Below are 16,400 nucleotides of genomic sequence, written 5' to 3'. Positions count from 1 at the left end.
CCGCTGCGCTGGGGCGGGCGGCAGTGGCGGCAGCACCGGCCGGGGTGGGCTCCGGAGGGCTCCGGCTTGTAGAAGGCGGCGGGGGGAGGACGCGAGGCCGCCGCTCCTGCGCCGCTGTCGCTTTCGTTTCCCCGCTCGGACGCGGCGCCGGCCCCGCCTCCGTCCCGCCCCTCGCGCGGGGCCTGCCCGGCCCGCCGGCGCGCGGCAGTGACGCACCGCCCGATCCCGCAGGCGGGCCGGGGGCAGCCCCGGGCCGTGGTGTGAATGTAGCGGGATTCGATGTAAAGTGCCAGATATTCTTTTTTTTTTTTTTTGGTAAATATGTTGGATGGGTAAACGTGTGTCTATCGTGTGTCGTATCCGGAGCTGTGGTTGTTCATCCTGGAGAAGAGGAGGTTCAGAGGTGACTTGGTCACTCTCTACAACTACCTGAAAGGAGGTTGTATAGCCAGGTGGGGTCGGCCTCTTCTCCCAGGCAGCTAGAGACAGGACAAGAGGACATGGCCTCGACCTGCGCCAGGGGGTTTAGGTTGGGCATCAGGAGGAATTTCTTCACAGAAAGGGTGATTAGACATTGAAACGGACTGCCCAGGGAGGTGATGGAGTCACCGCCCCTGGAGGTGTTTAAGGAAAGGCTGTTCATGGCACTCAGTGCTATGGTCTGGTTGGCAGGGTGGTGTTAGGTCAAAGGTTGGACTCGATGATCTCAGAGGTCTTTTCCAACCAAACTGATTATGTGATTCTGGGAGCTGCCTTGTACTTTGCATTAAGCTGTAAACCTGGGGACATACAGCTCAGCACGCAGGCCTGAATGCTTAGTTTCAAAAACCAAAGCAAACATGGTAACACCAAGGGATAGGAGGATCCTACTGGAGAAGCATAGTTCAAGATTATCTAGTTGCTGTAAGCTGTGTCTTTGGTTAGGTCAAGTTATGGCAAAAGGGACCAGGAGGAGGGAAGGACAAGGAGGAGGAAATAAAGCATTGACTAGTCAGAATACACCTTTGGAAAAGAAAACCCAGACTTCACCTGGGGGGAGAGGGGCACAGCTGGAGTATTAAATTGCGTGTTACATGTCCTGCAAGGTTAAATGACAGTTGTTGCTAAGGCTCTGCAACAATTTGTAGCAGGATGCTCTGCCTGGAGTGGGGAAAACAATGCCCTATTTGCAAAGCTAGGGGACCCCTGGTGGCCTAGTGGTTAGCATGCAGGACTCTCACCTCTGCGACCCAGGTTCGAATCCAGCCAGTCCCCCGGGCAGATGGAGCCCGTTAGCCCTGTGAGGCCATCCATCTATGAGAAGGTCACTCTAAACAAACCTACGTCCTGAGGACCTCACTGCCATTGTCCAAGCTTGCTTGGCCCCTTAGGATTAAACCTTAGGATTAAAGGGTGGGCTCAGTTCAGCGCAGGCTGTGTCTCACCTAAAAAATCCATTGCGCAGGCTGGAAAGATAAAAAGACCTTTCCCCAAATCTTCGTTCGCGAAGACTGGCCATTATATTATTTGCAAAGCTATCAGTAGTAAAAGAAGAAGGGGTCATCATGCTGCTTTTGGCGTTGACTAATGCTGAATCCAGTCTGACTAATGCTGAATCCAGTCTGACTTCTTAACACGAAAGTTAAACATCCTGATAGCGAGATAAAGATGTGATAAACCTGGTGAAGTATCCAGATAAAGGAATAAACAAGTGATACTACTGATAATGTACCTAAAGCTGCTGAGCTGACACAGCTGGCCTGGAGACACATGACTGACAGTCAATCACTTTATACTATAAAAGCCCAGTCCAAATTTAAAGGGCAGGGTCTTCTGACATACCCCTTCTTGGAGTGTATGTGTGGAGATTCCTGCCTTGGGGGGAGACACCCTTCGAGGTTACTCCCTCGAGGCTGAGCAAAAGAGATTTGGTCATTGGTATGGGTTGAGTAACATCAATCTCTACTTAATAATTGGTTTTGCTAGCTTTAATACAATTGCTTTAATATAATTGCTTCAGTACTGCTTCATAGTGTACTACAATAGTTATAGCTCCTATAGTGTGTAGTAAATAATTCTGATTAAGATATTTTAGTCTGATTATTGTAATAATAAATCATATATATTTATATAAATATATCTGGTTTGCCATCCCATGGGACAAAGTTGTATAAAGGTTCAATTACACCTATATAATCCTTTACACTTAAACCATTGACAAAGCCTGGGGCTAAGACTGGATCCAGCCAGGCTGCTCTTGGAGGAGTTTAGAAAGCAAGGGTGCCCTTTCTGCACCTCATGACTCAACGGGAGGCCTTCTTAATAAACTTTTGTCTGAAGCTCCCATTCTGCCTGTGACAGGCTCACCAAATACTAAGATGGTAGATTTTTCTTCCACATGTGATTGTCAGATTCATCTTGGGCTCTGTAAGTCTCCATGAGTTAAACATTCCCCTGTGATGTGATGATCCCCTTCCACAATCCATTAGCACTCCATCCCAACTATTCCTCTGATGCTGCTAGACAATGTATTCTTCTGAAAGTGTTTAACACACTACTTGACAGCTGTCTTCCAGTGGAAAGCAGCAAGTCTTGAACCTGCATCAAGCCTGCTGTGCATCAGCTGTGACTAGCTCAGCTGTAATCTGAATTCTGGAAGCACTTGATGCCATCCCAAGACAGGAATGTTATGTTCAGGATATAACATCTCCAAGGGGACATTTAGATGTACAACCAAGTAGAAGAAAGGATCCAGAACTTAGACCAAAGGAGAGCACACTGCTAGTTTTGTCAGTGAAAAGCTTTTGCAAGTGAACAGTATTATTACTTAACCTCTCTCTGTGGACCTTTACACATTATGCACCTACCAATAAGAGTGGAAATGGTTTGGTATACCACATACATTCTTCATGTTCTAGTGAAAAGAGGACACACTCAGAAATTGCACCAAAGATTACCATTCTGTTACCCAGGCAAGCGTTCTCCTTCTCTGCAACACCAATATAATAAAATATATATATATTTCACAAAATTAAATGAGAAAAAAAAACCATGGAAGAGATACACAGTAGAAGAATTTGCAGTCCTAGGTAACCAGAGTATTTTCCTTCTACTCCTCTTCATTGAGAATGCCTGTTTTACATCAGCCTATTTCATGAGCATTTTGAGGAACATTCTTTTGCATATCCTAGAAAGCACATATTCACAAAAGAAACTTTCAAAAGCACATACAGCAAGTGAATATTAAAAGAGAAAGAAGAATGTGCAAGACATAATGTCTCCTTCACAAAAGGAGACATTACTTACACTAAAATTTTAAGCAAGTTGCCTGGCCTTCAGATCAGCACCCCCCCCCGTTTAAGTCCTACCAATCAAATGTCAGAATGCACTAACTTCCTAAGGACAGCATCACCTTTTTAATGGGATCTTTCTTCAGAGGAAAAAGGTAAGAGGTATGATTTGTACCTACTAAATTAGTATTAGGGTAGTCACAGTCTTTTATCAGTTCCTCAATACAAGAGTCTTTCAAGTAACTTTACAGTACCCACACTGCTTACAGCGATCAAAACATGAAGCAAAGTCATGAAATGAGATGGTCTCTCTTTTCTCAAAAAAAAATAAATCTAAAGATGACTAGGAGAAAGACATTCATCTCAGTGGCTGCACAAAGGAAGACTAATGTAGAAATGGATTTATATTTTTGTTCTTAAACAAAATAAACATAGAAACAAAAGAGCACATACAAACAGCCAAAGACATACTACAGAAGAGAAGGGATTCCCCATCTTCTATGAGTCCTTTCCATGTAACAGCTCAGTCAAAAGCATAAGCCACTGGAAAATGGAACTTGATAGACAAATACATGATAGGAGGAGGCAAGACTTGCTCAGTCTCTTAGGGACGAGTGATTTTCTGTGAGAGTAGTACAACCCACAGCTCAACAATGATGTTTTGTAAACAATAAAATGAAGTGCTTCATTCTGTGCCTTGTGGTTGCCTACAGATCCTGCTTTCCTACCCTGCCAACAGGACATTGCAATAATTTGGAGAGCAGCACTTCTGAAGAGGCAGAGGTTCCTCTCTGCTGCTGATTAAATGTTTCTCAAGTCACTGCTAATAATTTCTGGATTTGCTGCTTCCCAATTCTAAAACCCTTTATGCAAAAGCCTGAAGAGGGAGCAATCCAAAGACACTACATGAAAAGAGCACTAGCTAAGGAATTCTGGAAGATATAATCTCCTCCATCCCTATCTAACAGAAAATGAATTACATAAAAAGAGAGCTGATGACCAGTAGCTCAGCTCACAATGCACTTACGGCCGACAGGGTCCATAACCCACCCTTTATTACCTTTACTGCCCGACGCCTGGGATGACTCCAGCTGCCGTATGAAATTCAAGGGAAAAACCCACCCTGGCACTTTTTCCTGATATACGAATCTCCTGCCTGCTGGTGGGGATGGCCAGGTTCTCAAATACCTTGGGCTATTCCCTCTGCTGCCTGAAATAAGGGAAGCTGATGTACACATTTAAACATGTCATTCAGTGAGGAAAAGGGCAATGATGCAATACAAACTATTACATTACACCAAGCGGGTCACAAGCTATCATGGAAGCTTAGGGTTTGTAGGTCAACTAGCTAGCATAACAGCAGTTTGTTCTCTCCCAACCCCAATTTTGTTTTAGAGATCAAGGTTCTGTACATTCATTGAAAAAACAAGGTACTTCTTTGAAATGCTGCTAGTTCTGAGCTCTAGCCTCTTCATAGAGTCTCTGCTTCCAGGTGTCCAGTCCACTCCTCCAGCAGCAGTCAACCAAACACCATTAGGTTGGTTCTGGGCAGCACACAGGCAAACAAGTCCGCAGTAACAGTGTTCAGATAATGTAATAGCTTTCATTATAGTAAGAATCCTCCTCAGACTCCTCACTGTCACAACTGTTTACCGACAAGATAGAGTAGGTGGAGGAAGTGACACTGTTGTCATTGTCTGTGGCTGGTTTCACCATCACATTCTGTTTCTCTGCATTCAAAACACACAGATACAAAAGTTAGCTGTGACTGCAGTATCCACAAGTGCTAATTACCAGTTGTCTGAAACTATATTATAGCCTCTCACTGAAGTTTGATATATGTCTTTCAAGCTGCAGGGCATGGGCCTTTTTCTTTTCAGTTTTCAGCATTAAAAGAATAAAGGGTTGGGAGTTTTTTGTTTGTTTTCTTAAGTGTTCTCTCTGTCTTTTCCTGTTAAGGTAACAGAGATGAGGAGGAGATATTCTCCATCCCTTCACAGGCACACAATTGGCAATGGAAATGGCCAACTATTACAGTGCCTTGGCTAACTATTACAGGTAAGAAAGAAGAAGGAACAAAACATGGTAAGGAGCTCTCACACAAATAATAGTTGCTCAGGACGCTTACAGGCCCATCAAAACCTTCATACATTTAAGACTGCAAGCTGTCCTTCTGGTGCCCATTCTACTAAGGCTCTTGGAAAAGTTTCTTGGGAAGCTCTGACAGCTTCTCAAGTGCCACTTTAATCATTATTCTTCTTTCAGTGGGTTTACTTCTTAGGAATTAATTTTAAATAGACACATGGTTATCCTCATCTCAATCAAAATGTTTCCATCACTGAATAAAAAGATGGCACAGAAACCATTTAACCTTCCTCCTGAAGTGTGTCACGGTTAAGTTAAATGATTTCCTTACAGAGAGTCATTTATGAAGGTAGACTACAAGCTTATTTCCTTTTTTTTCAACCAAGGACGAAGACCATTGGTTTAGCATGCAGGGGGCTCCAATGAAGGCACCACTACAGCCAGTCCCCATTAGCTACCTGATGAGACACTTCAGGAGCTATGGCATACTCTGCCTACATGCACATTGCACAAGAGCTATGTCAGTTCCGCAGAGGTGAAAGCAATTCATGAAGCTGAGCCAGGCACTCTCTGAGCAGAGTAGCATTTCCTGAGGGAATCGGGCTGAGATGGTTACATAGGTTCTAATTTCAGGCTTGAACTAGCACTACTTAGTGATGTCATTCTATGTCACCATGGAGCATCTGACACATTTCAAAAGCACCTTTCTTTCATTAGGTAAAAAGCTTGACACACTGCGAAATGAAGGATCATGCACTGACCGCTACAAAGGGAAAAGAAGACAATTACTTAAGGGAACAGAGCAATAGAAATTTGTTAAACAGCAGCAGGAAAAGATGTCTACATTTTAGCACCTAGATACCAGTGTCAAGTGCTCTAGAAACAAATCAGGAAGAAGGAAGCAGAGTAGGAATAGCCCATACTAGAGTTTTTCTTAAAGCTATCTACACCACGCACTGTCTTTTAGCTACAACTAGGCAAGATGTTATGTCTTTAGGCCACAGTGACTTTAATTCCACAAAAATAAACATGGCAGAGCAACTGCCAGTTCAGCCATACACTTACATGATATACCAATGTCCCTTTCAGAGATTTCCTATAGAAATCTAGCACACGGAAGAGAATTCAGAGCTTCTTATCTGGCACTGCCCTGCTGAGTTTTTGAAATGATGTACTCAACAGTTTAATCAAAAGTGCCTGGCAAATTATTCAAGGACCATTCTATATAGTTTTGCTTTTATTTAGTGATCTCTTTGAAAGAGTGTAACCTTTAGCATGATTAAATTAAGATATCCTGCTAGACTGTGGAATTCATACTGAAGTCTTTTTCCAAACTTTTTATTAATTTTATTTTACTGTGCAGTAAAGCTAGTTACTCAAGAGATTTCAGGATTACTTTTCTAGTGTTTCTGCTGCATTCCCCAAGCATCTTCTTGGTATATAGGTGCCAAAGAAAGTTATACAAAATAGATAGAATAAAAGATTGTACTCGTCATGCCACATCCACCCACCTCTCACCTTTCCGCTTTCTGATAAGGGTCAGGCGATGCTCTTTCATTTCCACATCCAGTTTTTCCACCATCCTGTCAATGCAGTTATCCAGCACAAGAGAGCGTGTCTTTGATTTGATCTCCTGCCTGCAGATGGGGCACTCCACTTTACGTTTCGTCCACTCATCGATACAGTAGGAGCAGAAGCTGTGCGCACAGTTCAGAGTGACCGCCTGGGGAATTCAACGGAATGACACTGGTCACAGCATGCCCATACAAGCATTATAAAGAAAAAATATACTGAAGACAGAGAAATATTAGATGAACACTTCCTATAAGGAAAGAGAGGGGAGAGCCTAAAATCTCTTTTCTTTAGCTTTAAAGGGGTTACACACACAAACTTTCCCATGCCAGAGGGCAGGCCAGTTTTACAAGCAAGTTAATGGAGTCACTGTAAGTCACAGCAAGACAGAAACAGACAAAATGAATTAATTCTAAGTTTCCCCAATTTGAAAAGGATAAATTATGAAAAAGCTCAGATACCGCAGAATAGTATTTTAAATTCCTGAGAAACAAGAAATTAAAATCTGAGCTAGCTCTGCAGCCATTATAGCAAGACTAAACCATCAGGTTTCCCCATAGTAGAAACTAACGTAATGCAATTGAAGTTCCAGCAAAACATGAACAAAACTAACAGTCTCCATGTCAGACATATCCTATCAAATCTAGAATCAAATGAAAACAGGCCAATTTCTCAAAGAAAGTGTTTATCTGAACAATATAAACGGTTCAGGATTTGATTGATCTAACCTCTCCATATATCTAAACCTGAAACAGTCCAAATCCAGCCAACTTAAAGCAAGGTCCACTACAAAATGATTCCTCCCCAAGAAGGCCGTCAGCAGCGACTCAGAGCACCAGTTCAAAAACCTGCACAAGTGCTCCAAGCTTATATGCATCTTAGGATTAAGCATGTCTATGCAGGTGGAGACATTAAAGCTGAATTTTCTGTCCAGAAGAGTCAGGGCAAACAGAATGGATTTCTGGATCAACCCTTTCCCATAACAACGCACTGCAGGTCTGTTGGGACTGTTAAACTAGTGAAGGAAAGAAACAGGCTTTAACTATTGCTTTAACAGAACTAGGAAAAGCTACTCAAGTCTCTTCTTTACTGGCAAACCCATACAGGTTTAAACATACCTCAATAAAGTGCTCAGAACAGATTGTGCATTGCAACTCATTCTCCAACACATCATTCATCTGATTCAGCACCTCTTCTTTTTGGGCTCTCACCTTTTCCTTCTCCTCCTAGTGAAATAGTACATATGGTCATGCGTCAACAAAGAACAAGATTTTACTCAATATAATATTGGCAGGAAGCACGTGTGCAGGAGAAGGTAGTACAAATAGAAAATCATACTGCAAGTCTCCACATGTCAAGTCTGTGCCTATTGTAATACCCAGCTATGTAACCTCCCTCCTCTTTGCAGTCACAGCACTATTGAGAATATTCCCATGCACTGCAGAGAACTTAGAAGGAAGAACAGCAGCCACTACCAAAATTCCCTTCAGCCCTATGAAACTACCAGCTGGATCACTTTTTCAGAATCTTTTCCAACCCATTCCTGGCATGAGTTTAGCTCAAGTCAGCAGTTCTTTTGATGTCTGATATAAAAAGCATAATACCCAACAGACAAAACACCTCAAATGTTAAAAAACTGAAGCATAAAAGTTTAAAACATTTACTTGCATTTAACAGCCCAATAATCTTTTTTTGGTTGTTTGGAGTTAAATTAGGCTGATTAGGCTAGGTACCTGCTTTATCTTCTAAAAATAACACAAGAAATTCTTCCAGTTGAAGCTATAGTTGAAACAGCAGCAGAGTTCCAAAGATAACATAAAAAAAAAAAACAAAGCAAATTGCCAGAGGTAGATATTATGATAATTTCCAAGAGTAAGACACAGAAAGAATCTCCTTAATTATTTTCCACTCACCACCTTGTGTTAAGGGCAGGAAAAAATATGGCTTATCTCATTCATTATTCAAATTCCATGTTGCTTTAGTCCTACACTCCTTTATACAATTGCTGTCACACTGCAGTTTTACTTATATGCACTTTAACTGAAAATGAAGCACCTCACTTTTCAAACATTTCTGGGTGTTTTTCTGTTGGTGTTGGTCTATTTTTTTGATTTTAAAGAAAGAGTAGAATAGGCCCACTTCTCCTGCACAATGCGCAGTTCAGGTGCTCTTGGCTTTCTTTATGACTGAGAAAGATCTAGTAACAACTGTTCAACACTAGTTTATGAATAGGGCAAGGTGCATCCTCCCCCAGTCCTGGGAACCAGAGTCAGCTGCCACCTCAAAACACAGAAATTTTTGCACTATGGGAGGCCAGGCAGAACTAAGACAAATGTAAAATAAACCAGTTCCTCTGCCGCAGCATATAGTTTTCACTTATGAATAAAACTGAGAATTCAGTTATTCCTTACCTTTGTTTCTTCCAGTTCTTTATTCTTGGCTCGAATTATCTCCTCAAAGTCTTTTTTGCTACGGCTCAGCTCTTCCATCAAAGCACGATGCTGTAACAATACCATCCCAGAAGTTCTGAGTGGCCTTATAAACTATCCTATTAAATATACATGGTCATAGTCATAAGTTTCAGCATACTCATTTCTCCTAATCTCCTCCTAAAAGAGCAATATTGCCATTGCCAAACTCATATGTATATATGAGTTGAGGTGTTAAGGCAGTTTATCCTTAGCTTAAAACTGGAATGTAGCGCCAGTTATTTATGACATTCCCAGTGTCACTGCACTTTGCATTCCCTCTTCCAGGTACTCTTTCATTTCAGTTAGGTTTTACAGTCTGTTAGACACCAGATCAGTGATTATTGGGTCTGAACCACCTTGTGGGGAGTGTGTGTGTGTGTGGAGGGGGAAGGGATGGGTCAAACCTCACAGAGGTGAGGTGGATCTATATCCCTCATGGCAGGCCCCTGGATCCCACATGGGAAAGCCCCAGAGTAGCTGTCAGCCACAAACAGCCTGGGAAAACTATAACACACCACACCTCTTGGAGCCCCTAAACCAGGCTCAGACTGGCAGGGACAGTGAGAACACTGCCCCTCACTCAAGGTTGGAACCCCAGAGTGGCTGGTGAGTCAGAGATGCTGCCTGGAGGGGTTGGCCATAAGGACCAGAGTAGATAAACCATAGGCATGTGTTTGCCTAGTGTCATGGCCCTGCCACTTGGACGTGTGAGAGCTGGTCTTCCACAAGGTTCCAGTGGTAGCTATATAATATGTCTCTCCTTCTTTCTCCCTTTCTCCTTTTTGCTCTCTCTGCTTCTCTTTCTTTGCTCCTTTCTTGATGTTTTGGGTGGCTTGGAGCTGGAGGGATTGGACCTTAAGTGTTGTGGATTAACAGTATATGCTGAGTCAGTATTGTGGTGGAACATTTTTGTCCAGCTTGTGTGGTGTGCTTTTGAACTTCGGCCAAGTTCTCTTATTTGCTCCCCTAAATTAATAAAGAAATCCCTTGGGAACAAGACTGTGACTTATTCTCTTCACGTTATCTCAAGGTATTAAAGAACACTGTATCTATATATTAAACTCCTAGCTAAGCCCAGGAGCCGGCAGCTCCTGGGGCTGGAGTCTTACACAGTTGGCTAAGGCAAAGTTCTCACCTTCTACCAAGAGGCCACAGCAGCAAGAAAGATTTAAACATTCAAATCACAAAGTTAGACCAAACCTAGACTCATAACCACTTGCCTCTTGCAGGACCTGGGCCAGCTGCTCCTTCAGATTCTCTTCCCCATGTTGCCACTTTTCTCCCTGGGTGGGGTAAGAAGTGGGACAAAAAAAAAAAGACTTGAAGAAAGCAAGAAACAGAAAATTGCTATTCTGCACCCTCGCTTTAGAGGATATGCTTAAAGAAAGAACACTGGTTTTCAAAAAACCCTGAGATGTCCCACTCTAGTGTGCCACAGAAATTAGAGCTATCATTTACTGCGAAGACTTAAAATAGATATATCACTTGCAGTTACATTTTTGGAACACCTCCACAGTATTCTAGCTCTAAAGGCACCAGCATGTTCGTAGAAGCAAAGAGGTCAGCAACAGCTTAAAAGCTGCAACTCTATCTCTGAGCACATCCAAGGAGGTCAGACATACCTAAACCTCCAGCTGAACTTCACACTGTGCCTAAGGACACAACTCCAGACTTTCTGTACTTCTGATACTGGTATCTTGCCTTTAGTAGCAGACTTTAAAGGAAGTTACTGATAAATTATTAAACTCACTCCAAGATGAATCCTTACTTTTTTTAAACCAGTTTTTGAGAAGTCTCAAGTTTGAGCAATTTCAGTTTGTTATCTAAAAAGCTACTTATCAACGTACATGTACTGCTTGAAGATATGGACTGCAAGAAAGGTTTCTTTGAAAGTAGGAAAATAAAAAATCTCCATCCCTCCAAGGATTAAGGTATGCAATAATTCATTGCTTGGAAGAGAGTGGATTTGCTGTGCAAACTGGACATTATTTCAGCCATATACCAAGAGAAATTCACACTCAAAGTAAATACTTTTCAACTTGCCCTCTCTGTAACCACAGGAGATCAGGCACAGACTTTTCATTTTTTATTAAAAAGCAAGCTTCTTTACCAACTGAAATGCTTTACTTTGCACCTTTTTCCTAATTCCCCATACAGCCAAATCTCTTCCGTCTCTGCACTTTCTTTTGGTACAAGTTAAGTACATTCACGAAAATTTAACAGGGGGTAATTCACACAAACACTATTTGCGTTAATCTATAGTTTCAGAGCTATTTTAGATTCCATAAAAATGAAGACAGGCAAAAATGATTACCACCATTATACCTCTAGCTTCTGCTGCTCTTTACAAAATGTCCTCTCCAGCTCTTCCACCTGCTGCTGCTGATGCTCTTGTTCCATGCACAGCTGGTCCTGTAACTCCTGCAGCTCCTGCTCCATTACCAGGATCTCCTTCTGAGCACACTTTCTACGCCTCTGCTTCACATTCAGAACTGCTGTCTGCTTCTCCTGCACTTTGACCTTTAATTTCATTACATCTACTAGAGTTTTCCTCAGCATTTTCAAGCCAGTCCATGACTCTGTAAGACCAGAGCCTTTCTGGTCCTTATGGGGGACAGACACAGCTTTCTTGGAGTGAACAGGGCTAGTATGCACTGGACCGCTATCCCCCTCACTTGGTCCAGGAGCAGGCAGCTTGATATCCATCTTCTCTGTTAACCGTTTGGCCTCTTCTACCCGTTCCCATGATTTATCCAAAGGTTCATTGTCACAGGACACTCTGTCTCTTTTGCATCTGGAGTTCGAAGGGCCTTCTGATCCAGATGTCTCCAATTCCTCCAAACTAAATTTACGTTTAGTTCTTGAACTCTTAGCTTTCCCCAGGTCACTTCTTTGGGCTAAAAAGGGCCTAATTTTCTCCAATTCCTCTTTAATTACTTCATACTCATATTCAGCAGTCTCTCTGTTTTCCAAAGGCACTCCCAACTGGATACGGTCTCCTTCAGCAATAGGATAGACTTTTGATGGATCCAGACGCTGTTTGTTGAGCCAGACTCCATTTAGACTCTGCCAACAAACACAGAATCAGCAAAATTTAATATGTAGTTACAAACTCCTCTCCAGGTTATTTCTGGCAACTGTAAACATATCCAACCTCTTCAGTGCTGCAATAAGAATAAGCCACCTCTTTAAATAAACCTTGCAATATCCAAGTTATTGGCTGGGTGTTCTGTTTATTATTTGCTACATTGTATGATTTACTGTGCATTATTCTTGCAATACAGATTTTGTGTACAAGCACTAAGACCAACATTTTAACGTACACGCTAGTGCAGAAGGAAAAGAATGGAGTCTGAGGGGAAAAAACAGCACAAAAGCTTGTTGAACGTTTTTCTTCTACCAGTGCTGTTTTAAAGCAAATTACTGATTTTACAGTTTTCAGTCCGAATGAGAATGTGGCAAGATCACAATTCAAAAAACAGATCACTGAAGTCAAAGAGAGCCCTGGGTGATGACTCAACGTTTTATTCTAATTAGCTGAGAAGGACTTTCAGGAGAAACTTGTTTGAACATTAAGCATGTCTTTTCTAACAACAGATTCTTGCAGTTGATTATAATTAAAGCACCTGTGTCACTACAATAACGAGTTCCAGTTTATTCTTTCATTTGCACTACAAGAACACTATCCTTTTGAAAGGATAAAATCCAATGCCAAAATTCATAGGATTTTTTTTATAGAAAGCAACACAAAACAGGTTCACAGACTGCAAAGTGCCCTTGGCAAGGCCACAATGGTCTGAAAAATGCTAAACCAAAAGGTGAATCTACATAAAGAAAGTAATACAATTTGCATCCAAATTGCAGCAGACTGAATCTTCCTGAAGGGAGTACAGACAAGGGAGTACAGGCAAGACACATTCCCATGAACCTTCTATCACACTTACATTACACTATATCATGGCCCATACATTGCTTGATCCCAACAAGGCATTCTTTTCAATCAATCTCAATCTCAAGAGTACAAGGTCTTCAATAAGTCTCTGTACCTTGTTATCCTTGACAGTCCACTGCCCTTCTGCATTCTGCTGGAAAATACAGTGCTTACGAGAGATCATCAAGGGACAGGTTTTTGACACCAGCTGGTACGTGATATCTAATCCTCGGCCTATAGTTACCTAAAAATAAAGTAGTTTAGTAACTGCAATCATCAACATGGTAAATTCAGCTTATGTCACTTAAATTTAGGTACAGCAAAACTCTAGCATCTCATAGCTATTTGCAAAGAGCCTGGCATAATATGATGGGGGTTTTTTTGCATTTAAATTCAAGAGTACATAGAAAATGGAAACCTACAAATTTTGAAGTATTATCTTTCTCTCCTAGTGAGGAAAATTTGATTTCTCTGAGGTACATTACAGCCTCATGGACCTCATGGTTTCATGGACATCTTCCTTCAGCAGCAAAGCTGCTCAAAGCCACTCTCAATCCATCCGTGTCCCACTTTAGTCATTACCTAACTAAACACCATTTCTTCAAACCAGCACTATTGTTTGTGGGTCTCAATATTATTTCTTACCCTCTTCTTTTGGTGGCTGTATCTGTTCAACTGTTTGTGAATAAGAAAGCTGCAGGAAAAAATAGCCCAGAAAACTGCCACAGAAAAGTGCACACACAACATTGCCCTAAATGTACGATACTTTTGTAAATCACACCATCAATCTTATGGCTCAGAATCTAAGCTCCATGCAGCTCGTAACCAGTAGTGAAAGTGATCTAAATAATCTGATTACACTCTAATAGTATCTTCTGGAAGAAGGGACACAATTTAATTGTACCATTTCACAGTATCTTATTAAATCCCATCTAATTGCAGATTGCCATTTAAAGCACGTCTCTGCTCTACCTCCCTCCACTGCCTCTTCTGCACACTCTTCTTATTCATCTGTGCATTGCACATTACCTGAGCAGGTCTTGCCTTGAGTTTAAAGTCAGAACTCAGACTCCAATGTCATAACTAAATGCAAGGAAGCAAACTAAGATGACAAAAGCAAACTTAACCGCATTGTTCCCATCTTCTTAAATATTTCATATACATTAAGGTTCTGTCAATATGGATTGCATCTTTAAGAGATACAGAAACTCAGGTGGATAAAGAGTCCCCACTTCATGTGGACTCAAACATAAAATCAGCTTTGCACTTGTCCCTGCAGCAGCAAGAGAAGTGCCTAAGCCACCTGAATGATTCTTATGGCCCAGTCACACCTATCTGCAAGGCCTCACATACGAATATGAGCGAGACCAAATAGGGCCAGTCACAAAACTTCCCCTTGATCAAGTTCATTTAGCAAACAGGAGTCCAAGACATGTTACCACTTGCCTGCTGGAGTTCAGTGCTGCCCACAGCAGTACCAGCACATCACAGCATCCCCATGCCTTGGGCATACCCTTTGGCACTGAAGTGGTCAAAGCACTAAGCCTGACAGAGTTCAAGAAGCATCTGGACAACGCTCTCAGGCATATGGTGTGATTTTTGGGGCTGTCCTGTGCAGGGACAGGAGTTGGACTCAATGATTCTCGTGGGTCCCTTCCAACTCACAATATTCTAATATTATGATTTAAATCCCAGCAAAAGTGGTTTGTGCCCTGTGGCCTGGCACACTTGTAGCACCAGGATGCCGTCAGCCCTCCTGCTGCCTGTGAGAAGTGCCATGCAGACAACTGGAGCAATAACATCCTGAACAGGATTCTCTGCACAGTTAGTGGAGCTCTGGCTGCAAGTTCTGCAGATGTATGAGCTCCAGTCCTTCACTAAGCACACTTGCACACCTCAAGGCTTCAAATCCACAATGGGAGAGTAAGAAAACTATACATTTGCTTAAAGACTTGACTAGTACTGAAAAGTGAGTTTGAAGGGGCACCTTCTGCAGTGCGTAAACACAAAGGAGTTGGCCACAGCATCATCCACACCACCTAACTACTCACCTGGTTTTGATCACCAGAACAGGAACTCCTCCTACACTGCCCCAACCTCACCACACATCTTTGCCTGCTGAGTTTAAGGGGAAGAGTACAAGGGCCCATTTGGCCTTTTCAATTAAAATCACGATTGATGAAAAAAGGTTATTCCTGCACGGCACCAAAACACAACCAAAACATATTTAAAACGTGACCTCGTTTACACCTGAACACCTTAAACCACACAAGTGCAGTGCCTTATTTAACCTCGCCAAAGCATCGCCTTGTTAATTAGGCTATAGGCTCCCTCCCCCGTCCGCACTTACGCTACTGTCATAAACAACTCCTATCTAAATACGACATAAGACTTTTAAAGATAATAACAACCTAAGACTCGACTGCAGCGCCCGGACCCGCCCTGCGCTCCCTCCGCGTCACCGGGGCTGCAACGCGCCCGCCCGGGCCGCCCCGCGGGGAGGCCGGGGCAGCGCTGGGGCGCACGGGGGGCCCCTCCGAACGGCCACGAGCGGCGGCTGCTCGTTAAACGGGGCTTTCTCCTCCTGGGAAGCGCCATAAGGAACAATGAAGCTCTCGAAACAAAGCGCTCCGAGGGCCGCTCGCCCGCTGCCCGGGGCTGAGCCGGCCGCGGCAGAGCTCAGCCTAAGCGGGGCCGGCATTGGCTGCCAGCACTGGGGGCCGGCTCCGAGGGCCGCGCCTCGGCCACCCACCCGCCCCCTCCGAGGGGCCCGCGGGGAGCCCAGCCCAGCCCAGCCCAGCCCGGCCCGGCTCACCTGCGTGCCGGCCTCCAGCAGGAGCCAGTCGCAGCTGGCCCCTACTCGGCGGAGGCACCAGGCCAGGCGCGGCACCCCGCGCACGGCCATGGCTCCCCCCGGAGGGATCGCGGCGGCGGCGGCGGCAGTGACGGGGCAGCGACGAACCTCGCGCGGGGCGGAACACGAGGCACCGCCCCGCTGCCCGGCCCCGCGCGTGCGCCGCAGGAGCCCTCAGGGCCGCTGGCGCTCTCCCATTATCCCACGGTGCTTCCCCG

General features: G+C 43.5%; 1 protein-coding gene across 4 annotated transcripts; it reads right to left on the bottom strand.

Annotated features, from left to right (window-relative positions):
• Window positions 1–2,920: 2,920 nt before the first annotated feature.
• RNF8 (ring finger protein 8) lies at window positions 2,921–16,255 on the bottom strand. Of its 4 annotated transcripts, none has more exons than XM_027681785.1 (8): window positions 16,144–16,255; window positions 13,444–13,572; window positions 11,723–12,463; window positions 10,618–10,680; window positions 9,338–9,427; window positions 8,045–8,152; window positions 6,866–7,077; window positions 2,921–4,999 (listed from the first exon to the last, which is right to left on the bottom strand). In XM_027681785.1, exons 1-8 carry the CDS (start codon window positions 16,231–16,233, stop codon window positions 4,960–4,962), a joined length of 1,473 nt encoding a protein of 490 aa, XP_027537586.1. In that variant the 5' UTR covers window positions 16,234–16,255; the 3' UTR covers window positions 2,921–4,959. The 4 variants fall into 4 exon arrangements, with proteins under 4 accessions (XP_027537586.1, XP_027537585.1, XP_027537588.1 ...); XM_027681784.1 differs by having other exon boundaries at window positions 6,873–7,077; XM_027681787.1 differs by having other exon boundaries at window positions 6,873–7,077; window positions 13,444–13,562; window positions 16,144–16,249.
• Between the last annotated feature and the right edge of the window lie 145 nt (window positions 16,256–16,400).

The sequence above is a fragment of the Neopelma chrysocephalum genome, unplaced genomic scaffold (genome assembly GCF_003984885.1).
Source record: "Neopelma chrysocephalum unplaced genomic scaffold, ASM398488v2 Primary Assembly neopelma1_61b, whole genome shotgun sequence".
Taxonomy (NCBI): domain Eukaryota; kingdom Metazoa; phylum Chordata; class Aves; order Passeriformes; family Pipridae; genus Neopelma; species Neopelma chrysocephalum.
The sequence above is the reverse complement of the archived record's forward strand: the minus strand, read 5'-3'. Positions and strand labels throughout refer to the sequence as shown.

What these genes read in the sequence shown, in the direction of transcription:
- RNF8 (XM_027681784.1), bottom strand. Translation starts at nt 16,233, where the DNA reads ATGGCCGTGCGCGGGGTGCCGCGCCTGGCCTGGTGCCTCCGCCGAGTA. An exon ending in GGACTGTCAAGGATAACAAG is followed by an intron (nt 12,464 to 13,443) that starts GTACAGAGACTT and finishes GTTTGTTGGCAG; the next exon opens with AGTCTAAATGGAGTCTGGCT. An exon ending in GTTCTGAGCACTTTATTGAG is followed by an intron (nt 7,078 to 8,044) that starts GTATGTTTAAAC and finishes TGAATTCCCCAG; the next exon opens with GCGGTCACTCTGAACTGTGC.